The sequence below is a fragment of the Pogoniulus pusillus genome, chromosome 9 (assembly GCF_015220805.1).
Source record: "Pogoniulus pusillus isolate bPogPus1 chromosome 9, bPogPus1.pri, whole genome shotgun sequence".
In the NCBI taxonomy this organism is placed as follows: Eukaryota; Metazoa; Chordata; class Aves; order Piciformes; family Lybiidae; genus Pogoniulus; species Pogoniulus pusillus.
Window position 1 is genome coordinate 8379561 of NC_087272.1, and position 19670 is coordinate 8399230.

At 37.8% G+C, this 19670-nt stretch overlaps 1 protein-coding gene across 1 annotated transcript in view; it reads right to left on the minus strand.

The window, feature by feature from the left end:
* The window catches only part of PAPSS1 (3'-phosphoadenosine 5'-phosphosulfate synthase 1), a 48521-nt gene that overhangs the window by 11863 nt on the left and 16988 nt on the right, over window positions 1–19670 (minus strand). The window contains exons 6-11 of the mRNA XM_064148455.1: window positions 16063–16176; window positions 13979–14090; window positions 12334–12539; window positions 9972–10107; window positions 8651–8919; window positions 6350–6579 (exon numbers count right to left, since the gene is read on the minus strand). Coding sequence (XP_064004525.1) covers window positions 6350–6579; window positions 8651–8919; window positions 9972–10107; window positions 12334–12539; window positions 13979–14090; window positions 16063–16176 — 1067 coding nt within the window. The remainder of the gene's footprint in view (window positions 1–6349; window positions 6580–8650; window positions 8920–9971; window positions 10108–12333; window positions 12540–13978; window positions 14091–16062; window positions 16177–19670) is intronic.

Here is a 19670-nt window from a genome sequence, read left to right on the forward strand (position 1 = left end):
TGACTGTCATATTCTTCTCAGCTGGTAAACTTTAGATCTGATTTATTTCTAGAACAATTCAAAGTCTCCTTCTTCAGGGCTCAGTTCCTCAACAGTTCTGCTTCTCTGACTTCATGTTTCCTGAATAGGATCTGCCATGAGGTGAAATCTAACTTTACAGCCCCTTTTAAGAACAATTGTCACTGAATTCACATTTGTCTTTGCAGTATCAAGTCTCAACTTACACAGTAACTCCTACAGACACAGAACATTGTCCATTACAAGCCTTTTTTACGTTAGCCTGTGCTATGCCTTGGGAACGCTCCCTGATGCTGAATGAACCAGCTAGTACCAACTAGACTCAAAACCTACACGGCCATGAACAATCTTTGTGAAAGCAGAACATTAGAAGTGACTAAAATCAACATGTGCAACCCAAATCCTTTAGCTGCTGTGAATTTTCTGACTAGAGGGAGAGCTTTGGTCTTCTGAGCTATTGCAGTGTTTCACTGTATCCTAAATTCTGTGCTAATGTTCAGTAAGAATCCATATTTCACATAACTAAATTAAGCAGGACAGTCAAAGGTACTTATCCCAGCCTCTATCATTTTCAAAACCAGGTAGCACACCAAACAAACCTGGGAACAGTATCTATTTAAGCAGTCATGATAACATGATCAAAGGTCCCAGGAATAAACTATGAAGTCAAAAATCTCTTTTCTTCATGGATCTTATGTTTCATTCACACTTTACAAAAACCATGAACAGTCTGCTCCAGTAACCTTACTTATGGGTTTCTTTTAGGCAAAATGATCTCATCGGTTTTCTTTCAGGATAAAAAAATCCAGACACGGCTGTGGCTTTTTTAATTGCCAGATTAATTTCCTTTCTAATTGAGTTTTTTCCCAGCAGCAGTCTGTGGCTGCATTTTATAGGACTGATTTTCTGTAAAGAATTGGGAATCTTTGCTCACCCAAACAACTACTATTATTAAGCCACCAATCCCAAATTACAGTTGTCTGTGGTAACTGTTTGAGAAGCTTTTTTGGCTGAAGAAACACACTGTTTTTGTCAAGAGATTTTAGCACTGGGTAGGGATTTTTTGGGAGATGGTGTTTTTTATAGGTTGCTTGGTTCCTCAGTTGCTTTTTTGTTTACACTTCTGTCTAACAGTGGTTCATAACTCAGATATTCTTTTGGAATTTCTCCATTATAACTATAATTCTACCTACAAACCTGTCCAAAACATGTTTGGACATACTCAGTTATTGATCCAAAATTATACAAAACCTAAAAAAGTAAAACCACTGACAAGCAAAGGACTCTATTCATACTAGTTTCTCTAGGTATTATTTCTTCAGAATTCTGTGCAAGTGGAAATGCTCAAGCCTCCCACAAAACTTTTATTAGGCTTGCTCTCTGACTTCAGCAACAATAAAAAGGGATTCTGACCAAAGGAAAAATAAAATGAAATTATCCTTACCTGTGCTTCTACACAGGCATTCAAATACATTCCTCAAATCTTAGTTTTAGTCACATCATTTTCCAAATTATATTTTAAGACTGTGGTTCCATGAGGTGCTAAACATAGTTCTAAGATGTTCAAGAAACAAAAAGTTGTGTTGACTTCATAAAACAGAGATACAGTTTTAAGTCACTGGATGTTCACAGGTCTTAGTAGTTTAAAAGGTAACTTTGGTCAAACAATTCATATAATTGCTGTGTATATAGTATAAATGCTTTTGCATTTGTCTTGTCTTACCCCCTTTTCACACACACAATGCTCCATGATAACCCTGAATGCAACCAGGATATCTCTGGATATCCTTATAAACTGAGGCATGTTTAGATACACCTGCTGCCAAGTGACTTCAGCAGCTCAACAGTCAATCAGCATCATGAGGCCCTGCTGCTCTCCAGACTGTTCCCAAGCAGAGGTACCAGGTCTATGGGAACTCCACAGGCAGCATGCATTCTGGAGGATACTGATAGAAGTGAGAAACAAACTTAACTTCTATAATAAACTTTACAAAACTGTACTTGCACAGGCATCTTTGGAAGCTGTACACCTTAAGAACAGTGATCTCTTAGAATCACAAGCAGTGTACCTGAGAAGGGTCTTTGTTACTAAGTTTGAGGCAGGGACAGTGGTAGGCTTTTTGACACTTCCCAGGCTCACTACCTTGCTAGGTCGCAAGCAGCTCAGCCACAGCAAGTTATCACACAGCTGCCCAGTATCTTATGGTACACAGCTGACTAGTATCAACTTGGCATGTGAAAACCTAATTCCACATGCATACATATAATGTCATCAGCACAAAAACTGAGCAGCAATGTTTAGAGAGGTCACAGGCAAAGAACCTCTCTGCCACTGCTAACACTGCAGTTCCAAGATGTCAGACATCTTTCTGGTAGCTGAATCAAGCTCTTGAATCTTCTCACCACTAGCCAAGGATTCATGCTCCATCATTCCTATGGCTTAGGATTACCTTCAGAAAGAGAAAGATAGTTTACCAGTATCAGTAAAGAGCTCAACTGCAATAACCCCTGCATATCTTTGCTGCTGAGCCAGGTGTGAGGCCAACTCTGCCAAATCAGAAAGACATTCAAGATAGCTTCTTACAAGCACCTTTCCTGATATTGATATCTAGGAGGCCTAAAAGAACAGAAGAGATGACCACTTGGGGAAAGAATCAGTGCTTCCTGCAGCAAAGACACACAGCTCAGGTACAGCTCAGTCCAAAGGAAGCCCATTTACCACACCCTTCTGTGCATCAGTGATGTAAATTCTTGAACTGCCTAGTTGGTTGTGAAGTCTCCATGCTTCAAAGAACTGAGAAAAGTGCAACAGAAATGAACTTAACTGTTTCCAAAACAAGTCAGAGCAATGTTTCTATGCATACAACTCTCTTCCCCATATGCTGTGTTTTTTACCAGTTAAGCAGCAAGCTCAGGAAGGACTTCCACAAACACCACTATTTCACATCCAAGGGTCTTCCGTCAGTACTGATCCTCTCATATTTCCACACGATCCTCTCCTCTTGGCCATCCTCCTTACAGAGTGAAACACCACATGGTCCAGGAGTCTGCCACATTTTCAGCATTACACAGACTATCTTGAAATGAAGCCAGCTGCACCCACCCAAGCCCTAACTTTGTCTGGAGCCTATCACAGTGTTCTTTCCGTCTGTGGCATGCAGGAGCAATAACGGCTCCCTTCAGGCAGTCTGCACGTATCTGTATTGCCATCTAGAGGACTGCTGCCACACTCCAACACACTCTGTAGTTTACCAAGTATCTACGGAAGGACAAGATAAATGCTCTTTAAACATTAAATGGCAGCAGAGCAAAACTGCACACTAATAGCAGCAGTCTTTTTTCCAAGACAATGACACAAATAAATAAAAAAAAAGCCATAGGTACGATGAAGGATAACAGGGTGTGCTTAATGCCCTGTAACCAAAATCTGTTACCATAGAGACTTTTTTTCATCATTTGCTCTGGCCAATGACAGAAGTACAACTTTACTCACCTTGATCTAAATCGAGTCTATTCTGCTAAGAGTGAAGTGTAAATAATCACAAAATCAATATTCTTCTACAAAGACATTCTGTTTCATGCAATGGGAATTCTCACTTCTGGTATTGCTACTCCCCTACTACTCCAAATCCTTAAGTGTCACATCAGTATAGCTATTCCACCTTAATCTTTGTGGTTTATCTTTTAAAACTCACTGAATTACTTGGACAAGGAAAAGGACAAATACTCTTAATATACAGCAGCCTTTTGTTACAATGTATACAAGTTTGCATTAAATTACCAGCATTTACATCACCATCTATTTACTGTGTACAGCAATGAGGACTTCCAGATGCATCTCAAATAATGGAAGGTACAAGGGCAGCGAAGTGCTCAACAGCTATTTAAGAGGCAATGTTTAGGAAATGTTTCATGTCATACATGCCACGATTATACTTCTCTCTGATTTTATTCCCAATGAAAATATCACCTGTATCAGGGCAACAGTCTGATCTGATGTTACTGTCCATAGCTTCGCTTGGGGAAAAAAAAAAAATATAGAAACATCATCCAAAGAGAAGCTTCATAACACAAAGAGAACCTTATGCTGGAATGCAGTCTATATGGAAAGGAGAATGAATGAAGAACATCAGTGAACTGTAACTGCTAAACAAGTTTAGCTCCCTGATTAGCTTCAATTTGAAAACATCTGCAATGTAACAAATCATCAAATTTCTAAACACATATGGACATCATAGAGTAATACACGCTGAAACTATTTTAATTCTTCTCAGGTTTCAACAGATTTGCCTTTAGCATGCTGCTTATGATTTCCAAACAACAGAAGAACATACCAAGAAGTTATATTTAGTCATCTAAGAGATGATAACACTTTGCAGCTTTTAAAAATAAACACAGACTAATTCAAGTACTTGGAATTTACTGCTGAAATACAAAGCAGTTAGGTAACTTACAATCAAGCTTAAGACAGTACCTTATCTACTAATAAATGTAAATCATGGCAAGAAAGACAAGCTGCTGAATAAAACTTAGTGGTTGGTTGTCAAGAGACAGTGACATCTTTGGAGACTTTTCTACACACTCTACCTGCAGTATATGCAGCTGCAGAACAAGAGATAACAAATGGGTTCATTTTTACAAATCTATCTTGGGCTGATTTCATACTTTCAAAGACAAGTTGTGTTGTAGAGATATTTTAGATGTTATATGTACAGATGTTTTACAAAAATGTCTTTCTCGATGTCATGGTAGGCCTGATGGGCCAGAAACAGGCTTATACATGTACTGGCTTGCCCAGGCATGCTTTTCTCCTGTGGTAAACAAGGTATACATGCTTAGCTTGTGCCTGCCTTGTGCAAGGCCTATGCTTTTCCCAAATTTGGGTAAAGCAAGCCTATGACTTCACCTAATGTACCTAAGCTTAGCTAACTGCTATTCTGATTGACTATTCTGTGTCCAAAGGCCCATTAGTCTCAGCCCACACTGATAAAAGAAATATGCAGATAAATGCAGTGTGCTCTGCCATTCTATTCATGCCTGCTGCCATTGCTTACTGCCTTATTGTTTGCCAGGAAACTCCACTGTCACGAGTTTATCTAAGTGCCTCCACGTGATTGGCCTGCATAGCCAGCATGACATCGTGCCAAGACTGCACATCGCAAGACATTCTGCCTACATCTGAAAGTCTCCTGCCAAGACAGGAAGCCCTGGAGATAAAAAGATCATCCAGAGGAGCCAGGAGACAAAGTCAGAGATTGTCTGCCTCCTTTCCCCAGAGGCCTGGGAAGAATCAGAAGTCTCAGCAGCCGACCAGACAGAATTCTCTGAAAGCGTTTGGGTTCTGTCTGAAACTGCAGCTAGCCCCATAAGCTGGGAGATAATATTTTGTGAGTAAATGCTTAAAAGTGTCTCTTTAATTCACCACTGCCTTCTGCCATAAGCAGAAAGGATCTCCTTGAGTCCAGCTTGTGGCCAGCAGTATATTGACCGCAGGTAGTATTTGGCCACAAGAACATTCTCTTCCAGTTCAACTAACGTTTATATATTTTGCTGGTTATGACTCGATCTAGTTATTATCTGTAAAATGTTTCCATGACCATGCAAGAACTAATTACTATTAAAATTAGTGGTTGAGGGCTGCAAGAGTTTTGAATATCAAAATTAATAAACAATATTAATTTTGGAAAATATCATCTTGCATTAATTGCCCCTTCATAACTTGGCAGTTTGTATTTCAGTACTAACTACAACTGCAGTTAGATGTACAACAAAACCATCATCTGAACTAAAAGCTTTAAACAAAAGTGACAAGTCATCTTTGAGTTTCATTCATTGCCACTGCAGCAATGCAAAGTGACTTAGGGCACAATTTTGCATTGTCATTAAAGTAAACAGGTAATTTTCACCCTGTCTTGCCCACTACCCTTTCTCTGCTGCATCCTCTCATAGTTTCTCATCCCTCATAACTGACACCTGAGAAACATACTTAGAAAGATAAATCAACAAAAGGTTAGTAATAAATAGCAATATTTTGCTGTGAATTTAGCAATCAGTGCCAACATGTTTCTAAAGCAGAGAAATTCCAGTACCTGTGAGGAAATACAAAAGCTTCCAGTGGCAGATAAAGTTGGATTAGGATAGCTCTGTGGTGAAATTGCACCCAAACAATGCTAAAGTCAAGTTGTACTCCTGATCTAAACACACATCTAAACACTGCCATTATTGATCAATTCCATTAAAAACTAATTTAATTAAAAACAGGAGTTTTATGTGGGTGGATGGTAAAAGGCAGCTATTTCTCAAAATGTCTTAAAATGAAAATACAACTTACTGATCAGAGCTATAATAATCCATGCACTTCTTTTTCTTGTTGTAAGCTGCAACTCTGAAGGGTACAATTTCCAGTGCTCGGAGGCCTGGAGCCATTGTCAACACTTTGGCACCATGAGTTGGTTCATAGAGATCTTTCCCAGTGTCAGGGTGTGGCATCCCTGCTGGATCTCGCCCTACAATGTAGAAGTTAGCTCCTGCAACCATCCGTGATCTGCAGTGCCACTGAACCTAGATGAGGCAGGAAAAGTTAACAGAAGAAATTGGTTAAAATGCAACCTTTAAAAAGTGTATGCACTGTATAATTATTTATTTTCTAACAGACATGATTTTTACTATGGAGCCACAACAAAACAAAGAATCAGTTATGTGAATCACCAAACTTACAGATTAAAGCCTACTGTTTCCCTGTTTTTATTCACACCTTAGGATATTTTTTTAAGTTACTTTAGCACAAGGTTTGCAACAGCATAAGCAGGGTAAGGATGATGGAGCTCATGTGTATCTTAGCTCGGTTCTTCCTGATGTTGTTGCCCTCCATCTCTTTCCTTTATATAAAAGGTTAACACAAAAGCAACTGATTTAGAAAGTTCAGTGTCTATTGCTCTATTTTCATACTTTTTACAGCTGTATATTGCTCTATTTTAATCACAGTCATTTCTCTAAAAAGACACCCTGACCAACAGGTAGTTGTCAAAAGACATCATCCTAAGAACAGCAAGACAGGCAACATAAACGTCTCTTAAAACATCCGTCACACAATAAAGGAGAGAGGAAGAAATGTAAGCAAGAGGGGAAAATCCCACAAATCATACGACAAAAGTTGCTGCTACTATTTTGCAGTACATGGACAATGTGATGGATAAATTCTCCTTCCATTACAAAACTGATCTGCATCTACCTATTAAAAATCTTTCCATAAAACCAGTGTTTCATATTTCAGTCACTGTGTATACCATTCCCTGCTAAGAAGCTTTAGGCAAAAAGCTCAAAAGTGATTTCTCAAAGCATTAGCATAGTTTCACATTAGTTCTATAACTAATCATCATAGAAACCATTCAAAGAGGAAGTTTTGCAGTCACTACAGACAAAGAAATTAAGAACCAGCCCTGAGTTATGAGGTACCATGGGCATCAATTCTCATTGTAGCCACAGCCAAATATTACACACGACTGATTTCACTGCTATTCATACATACAGAGTGCTATGGAAGCATCTGGATGCTGACAACTATGTTAATAATATTAATATTTATTTCACAAGCACAGAGACACACATGACATTCCAGCACACCACAGCAGCTAGTAGAATATTATCTGAAACTATTCTAACAAAGTTAAGAAATTTAAATTTCATGTTGTCATTTGTTTAACAGCAAGAACTCAATTTTGAATAAGCAAAGCTGTTTTACTAAGAATTTAGAACAATGCAAACCACATTTGAGATGCAAAACTACCTTGTCCCGTTTCCATACATTCGTACTATTTCAGAACATATTTGCTTCTTTATGCAAGTAAATTTATTGCATTTTCACAAGGAATTTTCCCTTTCAGAACTTCTTTACTTCCAAAGCAATTATCAGGAACATTAAAAATACAGAATGCTACAGAAAACAGCGTGGTACCAGACGGACAGAAAGACAGACACTAGTAATGAGATGGAGAACAAATATCCCCTAAAGGAATTGCCCTCAAGTGAGAACATTTATTCTCACTGCTGCTTCCCACAAACCTCTAGGGATTCCAACCCCAAGACCTGGGTTCTAAATAAAGTGTTTCCAAAGAATTTTTCATACAAAAGTCTGAAACAATTCTCTCTGAAATAAGTTTGCCAAAAAAAAACCCCAAAGGCTCTTCCCCATCCCCCTTTCCTAATTTGTGTATAGCTTTCCTGACACACAAGCTTTTTTCCTTAGTAATCACAAATCTTAAGTACCTTAACATTTAAGATAAGAATGGCTGGTATGTTACCAGATCTTATCATTCACTCTGAAAAAAGACTGAATACAGAAGGAAGGATGAATTCACTAACACACAATTATAAATGTAAAGAAAGGAGTATACAAACACAGTATTGTCTTCCAGCATTTTCAGCAAAACTCTCCAATATAGAAGTTTCTTCATAGAATAATGTTTTGGTAGATGACAGACAGAGCTTTGGTTTCCTAAGGAAAATCAGTTTCCTCTCTACATTTACAAAAAATGCAACACACAAAGACCAAGCATAGCATTAAATACTTCAGTGCGCTATCAAAAGTGATTTGATTTTAAACTCAGTTTAAAATAAAAGGATTTTATTTTACCTCAGTTGGTCCAGCATACATCATGGGGGAAGGGAATATAGCCACCACTGTTGTTTCAGGATTCAAGACTCCCTCTTCCAGTACTGCAGCATGTTGCTTCATGCGCCACATAAGAGGAACATCATCCTCCTTTGTCCAGCCTCCAAGTGGGTGCAGGAGTAAAACTGGGCGCCTGTAGCCACGTTCCAAAAGCTGCTTATGAGTATCTTGCATTAAAAGTGCATGCCCATTGTGCACTGGGTTGCGTAACTGGAATGCAAAGACCGCATCTATGGAGAAAATAACAGAAATAAAGATATAAGGAAAGGAAGTAGTCTTACCAGGAGTTGTATAACCACAAGCATAGAAAAAAATTTCAAACAGCACAATTACAGGTTTATGATTATAAAATCATTATACTCCGTAAGTAAAACTAATAAAACTCAAACACACTAAACAAACACCATAAACTGCCTCCTTGATTTTTCATATTTTCACAGAAGTACTTGATTTTTTCCAAAAGCTATAATCTTTTCATTTTTCACTTACATGAGCATATAGAATCATAAAATAGTTTGAGTTGGAAGGGACCTTAAAGGTCACATAGTTTCAACACCATCAGCCATGGGCAAGGATGTGTCCCACTTGACCAGGTTGCTCAAGGCCCCTTCCAACCTGGCTTTGAACACTTCCAATTTGGGAGCTTCCATGACTTCTCTTGGCAACATGTTTCCATGCCTCATCACCCTTATGGTGAAGTATTTCTTCTTTATGTCTGAACTAAATGTAATAGGAAATAAAATTACACTACATGTCTTACAGGCACCTGACACGCAGTTTTAATTACTCAGCCTCTCATTTATTTGCCTAATACAACCATTTTGGTGATAAAAAACTGTTTGGTTTCTCCTGCCATAAAAAGCAAGCATTTCATTCTCCACCTTTAACTGTGATACATTTCACTTTGCACCAGCCTACTTGCATACTACCGTCATGAGCTTTGCACCACAGAAGCTGCATGGAACAGACTTGAAACCAGAAGAGCATTGAAAGCTCAGCATTCAGCCATACACCTAAAGTTCTAACTGATGATTCTGCCACATTTTAACATTGTATTTTCTTTAACTAGTAATATGTCTAGCATGGATGGAGAGAGAAAATACAGAACTTCAAGCATTATCAGATTCTCTTGTGCATTTAGGTAATGCCATGCCTAAAAATTAATGGCAATGAAGGCAAAGAATGTCATCTCAGAGAGAATTCACAATCTTCATCATGTTGAGACAGCAGGCATGTGGTCAAATCTTTGTAGAAAGAAACAGGACAAGAATAAGTTACTTACCAGCATTCATATCCTTGAATTTCTGCCTCAGCTCAGCTGGAGTGAGACGGTATTGATCAAGCCCATCATTCCAGTAAATACGATCAAGGACCTGTAAATCTCCACCTACAAGCCAGTTCCCTTGCTCCATAACCATCTAAGAAAAGAAGGGAAAATCCTTATTAGAATGGATTGTTGGCTTCTCCTGAGCATATAAAGTGTTACAGTGGGGCACATTTTTAACAAGGGAAGAGTTCCAAATCAATCTTATTTGACTGTCTCAAGCCAAGCATCAATGTTAGAGAAAGCAAATGAAATAACAATCACTGGAACATAGTCCAAATAAGTTATACTTAGTGCAACAGAGACGCACAAATCTTCAGTAAGCATATGCCTTTCTTACACAACAGAGAATTATTTTAGTATACAATATTGCAAGTAGCCACTCTTAAGTCATTCTTAACCAGTATGACTACATGACAAAAAGAGACAAGGGCTGGGAAGTCTAATATATTGAGTACAGTGAAGTTGCACACTTCACAGTCAAAGCAAATGCAGTACCAGTATCACCCTCCCATTTACAAGAATCTGGTCAGCAAAAGAAGTAATAAACAAAATGATTCTGGTTAACTACTTGATTTGCAAATAAAATCAGAATCTCTGAAGTACGATAACTTTTGGATTTGTTTCGTGGTATCACTTGACCAAATCAACATACCTTGTACACTCACTAGAATGTCTTTGGTATCTTCAAATATCACTTCACCCTTCATCAAAAACCAATCACGGCAAACTGCTTAACAAACTTTAGCAATGGCCTTTGCGATGACTCAGAATTTGTTAATTTCTGGGAATGCATTTGCTTTTGTTGACAGAATCACAAAAAGCTTCTAAGTTTCATACACATCTATGATAATTTTTCAGTCTCATGAAGTTTCAAGACAGCAATCAATATTGATAATATCTGGCATTACATACTAAGCCACAAGTCAAGATGTTAAAATTAAATGTAGATTTTTTCATTTATTTTTGCTTTGAGACAGAGGATCTACTGGAATTAAAAGATGCTAGTCACCACCCCAATTCCAAAGAAAATGTCAAACTAATATCAAACCAAGGCGAGAGGAAGATCTGATAGAGTCAAAACAATGAGAAAATTGCGCTACAGCAGCTCTCAGGCATCCAAAGACTTCTGATTAATTTAGAAGAGCCACCGCAGTCATGCGTGCACAGCAGTATCATAACAGCACATTCATATGATGTCATGGCGTTACTATACACCTCGCTACTGACATAAGTACATAGTTCCTCATCGTCTCCAGTAGCCTTGGCCATGCCATACTGTAATTGCTAATGCATTATAAGAAGTCATTCAAATGTTGTGTGCATGAGATTTGTTGAATTTCTTAAATTTGTGGTAAGTTTTCAGTAAAAGGGTAATCCTATATTCATTAGCACAGGGCTTTGAATTATTTGAATTGTTGAATTAAGGGCTTTGAAATTCTTTCAAAAGTCTTACTTGCATCTAGCAGTAGATGTCCTTTTCCAGCTATACTCCTGCATACAGCTTCAGTCAGTAAAAGGATTCCATTACACATTAATAAAAAAAAATTGATTACATAGTAATAAAGAATCTTTAAAAATCCACCATTTCACATATAGGTATACATGTACCATACAGGTACTTTTAGAACACATCAAAGGCTTTCCCTTTTTAAGGGCAAGTTGAGGCTTGCTTGAAAGACAAGGAAAGAAACATATTTAGACTCTGAAGAGTTAAAATGTGACATTTACATCACCTTGCAAAACCAAAGACAGCACTGCAATGAGCATGCTACAACTGAAATATTTCAGTATGACATATACATAAAGTCAAGATAATAAAACATCCTGAACATAATGGATGGGAAATCACTCCCCAGAGAGTTAAATAATCAACTCTTCAGGAAAGGGGCCTATTTCTAAAGCATCAAACCCAGGCAGTTCTCACGTGCTCCACAGGCAGGCAGAACAGAAGTTTTCTTGCCATCACAATGGATTTATCTGCTGATTAGGAAGCTTTGATGATCCACCTGGCTACACAGACATTTCCTAGGCACACTACACGGCAAAGTTCCCTCTTCTGTAGCACAGATTCTACAGTACACTCTAAATTCATTTCATGTGTACTTACTGACATCAGATTTTCACATCAATTGCAGATGACTCAACAGCTGCACAGAATAACAACAACAACGATGAAAAATCACCTTTGTTTCTGCTTCAATGTCTTAATTAGTTCTCAAAGTGTTTTTTCTGTTGAAATACACCAGCCACAGGAATCATCATTTAATTTGCAGCTCCAGAGCTAATAAGACTAGACCTTCCACTTTTAAATTCATACCTTGATGTAGGGATGTTCCTTGCATGTCGTTCCCCACTGCCTAGCACAGCGCTCTTCTTTCCTGTGCTCATAGAATTCGGGATTACGGAGAATGGCCACACGGCGCCCTTCATACACCAATGCAATTGCTGTACACCCATCCAGCCTGTCTTTGTCTTCTTGAGTAGCTGTTAGCACTATAGGCACTGACAGATTAATAACTCCCCCTGCAGAGCAAAGAAAATAAAAAGCTATATAGTACACTGAAATACATAACTCACGTTTTCAAACAGGTAATATAGACTAAATATTAGGCAACATAGCTACTGGAGTAAAAATGAAATAGCATTCTCAGTAGCCATGCTTTCAGTACATAAGAAAGGTTTAATGCAATAGAACTGGACAAATTCACCCAAGCAGTTAACATACATAATTCAACTACTTCAAAAAATAACTTTTATTGTTTACTGGAAACAGTTTAGATTCCAGTATACATACTTCCTAACAAAACAGTTAAGTCAGGCAGACATATTAAATAGTTTGTTCAGGTGAAAACTCACCACTCACTTCTAACACTAAAACAACACATCTGAATTTTATGTGTGGTCCTCATTTTTAAGCACTTATTTCACTGCTAGTTGCTGCAAGCCTTTTTTTTCTTGACTAGAAGATTAGAGAAACCCAGTGGAGTAAACACTCTAAGTCTCATACAAAGGCTTGAATTCTAATAAGCATACACTGACTGAAAGAGTACAAAACTTTTGGGTGGTTTCCAGGGGAAAATTCACTGGGCCCCTTCAGGTCAATGGGGGTTCTGCTATTGGCTGTAGAGAAGCCAAACCTCTAAATAAGACTGATTTCCCTGTTATTTGTGCAACACTTTTTTATAACCTTCTCTCAATTTTACCATAAGTGCAGTAGGAAGTTATAAATTATGAAGCCAGATGAAAAATTCAAGAGAAGAACAGGTTCCCTTTTTCCTTCACAGTGCAGAATCAAAAGCATGTTACATGTCTTCTACTTTCAACTTTAGTGTTCAGAGTTATTTTCAAAGCAACTAGGTCCTAAAATTGAATGACAAAAGATCACAAATTCCAAAAAAATGAGGACATTATCACTTGTTGACTTAGCCAATTGGTAAAGCAAACTAAAATATATTGGTTTAAATCGTCACAGGATAATTACTGAGTCATAGTAACTGAATTATGTGACAATTATCCATACTCAAACCACCTCCTCAAACTCTGATTTCATACTTGAAATATCTCCAGCACTCAAGGCATTTGTTGTCCTTTCTTTCATTACTATTATGGAACAAATCTGTATGCAGACAGAGCTAAACTTCAATTAAAACATAATTCTGAATTCTAAAATCAATTTCTTCTAAATAAATTGGAAATATGGATTTTAGGCTTAAACGTTTTAATTAAATATTTGAAAAACATAATTTGTAATGACAAAAAGATATTCAAACTAACACCATGGCAGGCATAAAAAGAATAAATGCATGCAGTTTAAAACTGATGATTAGAATATCCTGTTCTCTTACTCCAGGTTGTGCAAAAGCCTGATAATGTGTTACCACACCACCACTAAGCAGCAAAGCATCAGCAATGTTTTAGAAGTAGGATTAGTTTGCTCAGTTTTACAAATGGTTTTACCCTACCATCGAGGAGGCAGTCAAAGTGAAGGCACTGCAGGTATTCCCTCTCTCTCATAAAGCCGTTCAATGGTGTTGCCCAACCTTCTGCTAGCACTTGCACCCACTGCATGTCCACCTTGTCAAGAAATCGGAAATAAAGCAGATAGAAGTTGTAGTTAATGATTGACATGAAGTTATTAATCACAGCACAGTATGGCTGGACCACTTCTCAGTTTTAGTTTTGAATCACAAGGAATTAAAAGTTTCTACATGTAAGAAGAAGTTGATTGGATAGGGCTGGGTGACAGGTTGGACCGGATGATCTTGGAGGTCTCTTCCAACCTGGTAGATTTTATGCTTTTATGCCAGTCCTTACACTAGATCAAACTTCCATGTGCTAAAACCCAAAAAACAAGAAAACAACCCAAAAACTTTATTTGCCAGTGTTTAACAAAGTTCATCTGAACAGAATTATAGAGTCTCACTTGTCTTTATCTTCTAATGGAAGAAAAAATCTACCACATACAATTACCACAAAACATCAGAATTAAAGGGATGAACACTAAGAGGTTTTATCTTAAATTAGAAAGAAATTTTCTGTTGTGTTTCTGGATTGACTCATTAGATTTCACAATTCTCTCAAGACCAGTACTGACTTATTTTAGTTTAAGAGGTATCTGCTTACAGAGAATTTCCTTCCTTAGTACTTTAAAGCAGTCACACTCTGACTTAGTGTGTGGCCTCCATTATTTCTGCATGTGCATTACTAAGATTTAGTCAAGTTTTTGACAAGGACAGGCTTTGCTTGCACAAGCCTCTTTTGCAAAGAGCATGACTAATTGTATTGCACTGTTTAATTTATGCTGAGACAAGTACAACACATTTTCTTCCCAAGCTTACATTATATACTTGCTTGATAATTAACAATCCACTGGTCGGGGATAGAGGGAGGAAAAGAATTTCCTTTTCTAGACAGGGAGCAATTTAGAATGGAACATTACAGAAAGTCGGTAATGGTGACCTTAAATATTTATTCCTCATCAAAACAATTAATAGCTTTACAAATACGTATGTGAAAATGTAAGTTACTGCAAAAGACAGTATTCAAATTTACTAACAGAATGCTAAGCAGATTTTTAAACTACATAACATGAAGTCTTTCAAAGTCAAGTTACTCACTGCAGATGTTCATCTCTAAGCTTAGTCAGCTCCCAGATCAAACGCTTAGCTTTAAGGTCCATTAATATTGAGAAAAAGCCAGTGAAAATTTTCATGCACTGTATCTCTGTTTGGGCCTAGGTCCTTGGAAAAAGATGTGGCAGAACAGAAACACAGCCAGAAATAGTTTTGTCTAATTTACCTGAGTTGCAGAACAAACAATATGCTTAACTAAAATGAGAGTTGGTCAAGATGATCCGTGCTTTACTACATTTTCTCTTCTGGAAGCCAGACACATAGCATACATGTTCTAACCAGAAAACAAACAAACCAAAACAAAAACCCCCACTCACAAAGCAAACAAGCACCACCCACTCAAATAATAACGTAGATCTGAGCAGAGCATTTCTCTGGAGACTTCAGTTTGCAGCTGTCTGAGACAAGTTTACCAACAAGGTCTCCACTATTATTCAGCTGAAGGTTAGCAACAAGGAGAAAGAAGAAGCAGAATCTAATTTCCACTGTATTTTAAGTCACTACCATTCAAAATACAATACTTTAAGTAAACAAAACAAAATTTAGTAATTTTTGTAGAACTAACTACTCATACAAGACACTTCAGACATGGTTTAGTCTATGGATGGCAGAAGGTGGGGAAGACCTGGAAATTTAGACAGTGTAAATTTAGCCTACTTAGTTTATCTCAGAGTAACTGCAGACACTATACCAAACATTATTTATAAAGTTACAAAGACTCAATTGTTATCTACTAAGTGAACAAAGGAAAAACAGATGTTGTGATTTCTCTGAAGGAAAGAGGGAAAAAATGTATCAAGATATACTCTGTAACCAGTACAGGTATTTTGATTGTATGTACTTCTGCTGAGCAACAGATTAGAGGTTAGACTATCTTTTTAACCTTCAGCAATGAGACAATGAACACACAGTACCTTATTTATTTCCAAGGTTAACAGAGACTCAGCATCAGATTTGGCCAACTGCAGCTTGTTTTCTGGCACATAAAGCTCTTTCACCTCATAAGAGGCATCCACTGGTACAATGTCCTGTATAAAAGGAATAAAGAAAACTTAATGTTTGTTCAGAATGCTCTTGGACACTGAACATGTGGTCAAAAAATTAAAATTATCATAGAATAGAGTATCACAGAATGGTTCAGTTTGGAAGGGACCTCAAAGGTCATCCAGTTCCAATCCCCCTGCCACAGGCAGGGACAACTCCTACTAGAACAGGTCACTCGAGGCCTCATCCAACCTGACCTTGAACACCTCCAGGGAGGGAGCATCCACAACCTCCCTGGGCAACCTCTTCCAGTGTCTCACTATCCTCACTGTAAAAAGCTTCTTCCTAAAATCTAGTTTAAATCTCCCCTCTGCCAGTTTAAACCCATTACTCCTCATCCTGTCATTACAAGACCTTGTAAATAGTCTCTCCCCAGCCTTCCTGTACTGGAAGGCCCCCCTATAAGGTCTCCTCAAAGCCTTCTCTTCTCCAGGCTGAAGACCCCCAACTCTTGTAACCTGTCCTCATAGCAAAAGTGCTCCAGCTCTCTGATCATTTTCGTAGCACAGTACTCTGTAGGAAGAGTTTATTCATTAAGTATTTTTGACTAATTTAAAAGCCAGCACTGTTCCAAGATTAGGATGTATTGCTAGCCAAGTACTGGCTCGAGTTACTGAAGTGAAACATTCTGATGCAGTTTGCCCTAAACCTTAAGTACCCCATATAACATTTATCTAGTAAATATTCAACTACTGCTTTTTTTTATGTCATCTACAGCAGAAATAAAAACTTCATGCTTTTATACATGCTAAAAAAGTTCTAGCAACTGATCATTTCTGAATTTAAATCATTCAATATAGAACATACATTAGAAGTGGTAGCATGGATGCAAAACAGAATTTGCTCACAACTGCAAGTGATTAATACAGAACAACAAATTAAATGTATTAGCTACAGCTAACAACAGAACACCAGTGTTCTAATCCACATACTAACATCTAATACATTTAAATGTGAATATCAGTTTTTATTTTTAAAAAATCAGGTTTTCTTCATATATATTGAACAAGATATTCTCCATGATAGTCAAGATTCAACTCTTAAACTTTTCACAAGTTAGGAATATAAAGATGAAAACGTTACCTAAGTAAGTAGAAGACTATCATGATAAAACTTTTTAAAGTATCTGACAAAGGATAGTATCATGTAGTCAAATGTTCCAGTTATATCCAGCAGCAAGAAAATCAGTGGAAAGGAGCTGACAACTCTTAAAGCACATTTTCCAGAGTTTTAGAAACTTTTGTAAAAGAGTGCTTTAGTTTTTGAGAAAAAAAGCTGACCCTTACAGCAAAATATAGACAGCCCCATAACAAAAACAAAGAATCTTTAGTGTGCCAGAAGGAAATGCAAAGTTTGCATTTAGTCAAGCATTTACTAGACATTATGCACTACCTCCATGGAAAGTAAAACACAGGGAGCGGGATGATGAAAGCAAACAGGAAATAAAATGCCTGTGGAAGTAAAAAGATTAGTGTGTCTCTCTGGCTCTTACATAATTCCTATCTCCAAAGACAAATACAAGGAAATATTAACACTTAGAAATTGTCTTTTTGTCATGGAAGGCCAAATTAGGCCAAATTAGGCCTAAACATGTTGTGGCTTTCCCAGACATGTTTTTTGCTCTTCTTCTCTCTGCTGTTGGGAAAAGCAAATGTGGGAAAGAAGAACAAAAGGCCTAGTGCCACCACGTCCCTTCAAATTTGTTTAAAGAGTAGCCGTGCGTGTTTATACACTTGTTTGTGTTCTACCCTAAAAAGGTAAAAGTCCTGACTTCTTCTAATATGGTTAAGCTTGGCAAAGTGCCATTCTGATTAGTTCTTTGGCCACAGATCAGCCAATAGACTCATGCTGTATTGATAAGAAGAGATGAGCAGGTAAAGGCAATGTGCTTCCACCACTGCCTCTGCCTTGCTGTGCTCTCTGGTCCTGATAGTGCTCTGCCTCATTGCCTCACTGCCATTGCATTATGCCTTGCTCTGCAACATTCTGCATGCTGCATAATAACAAGCCCTGATGCTTTGAGTTTCTCTACCTGGAAACCTGCCTCAGGTTTACCAGGAACAGGCCTTAAATGCCTCCATACGATAGGCTTGCTCAGCCAATGTGACATCATGCCAAGACTGCACATCTGCAACACATCCTGCCTGCCACTCTGCAAAGCTCGATGCTGAATCTGGAGTCCAAGAGGAACCAGGACCAGGTCAGAGATCATCTGCTTTTCTCCCAGCACCCTTGTTAAGAGCCTGGGAAGATGAGAAGTCTTAACAAGACATCCAATAGAACTCCCTGCAAGTGTTTGGGTACTGTCTGGAAACTTTAGTTAGTTCCAGGAATCTGGAGATATTATGTTTTGTGAGTAAATACTTATAGCCTTTTGTAATTAAATCCAAGCCTTCTGCCTTAAGCAGAAAGGAGCTTCTCAAGTCCCTCTAGTGGGCAAGCAGTATAACTGACTGCAAGAACCTCTTTTCCAGAGACAATGGTTTAATGTTGTGTAATTGCTAGTTATTTCTTAAGTGTTCCAGATTCTGTTTCCACCTATGTAATGTTTTTCATGATCATGCAAAGAATTAATTATTATTAAAATTATGGCCAGTAGCAAGAGTTCTGAATATCAAACATAATAAACTACATTAATTTTGGAAAAATCCTATCTTGCATCCATTACCCATCATCACACTTTCATAAGAAAAAGCTCAGTTCATTATGTATCAGACATCATTTGGGAAACTGATTTGATTACACATTAAGTTAGGCCAAAACTGCCTTCTATTTATTCTGCCTGAGCAGCAGCATTACATCCCAGGATTGCTGCACCAGCCTCTGCCACAGCAATTAGCCCAGAATCAAATGAAGGTATCACTTGCTGTAATGAACAGCAGCACTTACAAGCAGAGAATAGCAACTGAGTACATATTATGCTGCCCAACAGAAGACTACCCTCCGCACTATAGTTCATCATCATGCTAGAATGCCCTAATTTTACTAACCATTAAAAGCTTAAAATATTGTGCCTATTAAAAAGGTCTTATAATCCTGGTTTTAGTGCCCAACTAATGCGGCAAAATGATAGAGAAAAAGGTTTCCCAATGCAGTTTCTGTTAACCTACCTCATTATGAGGACGTGAACAGCCTGAAGACACTTCTAGCAACACTGAGTCAGACATTTAGAGAATGTGTAGAATTAGTAAATCTCTTTTGCAGACATCAAAATGGTATTTAAAACATCTTATACTATTTTTTTTAGAAAACAGCAAGAGGGATACAAAGGTATTTAAATTGTATAAATTTCAGGAAAATGCTAGGCTAGCAAGCCATCTAGTGACCACTCCAAGGTAGTAACTTTACTCAAAGGTTCACTCAGGCAAATAACAAGTTATACAGTATTTCTCAACATACAATATTTCTCCAGGTATTCATATAACAGCAAAGTACTAAAAAGAGCAAATAGATGCTTTATAGGACTATGCTTCCTCAG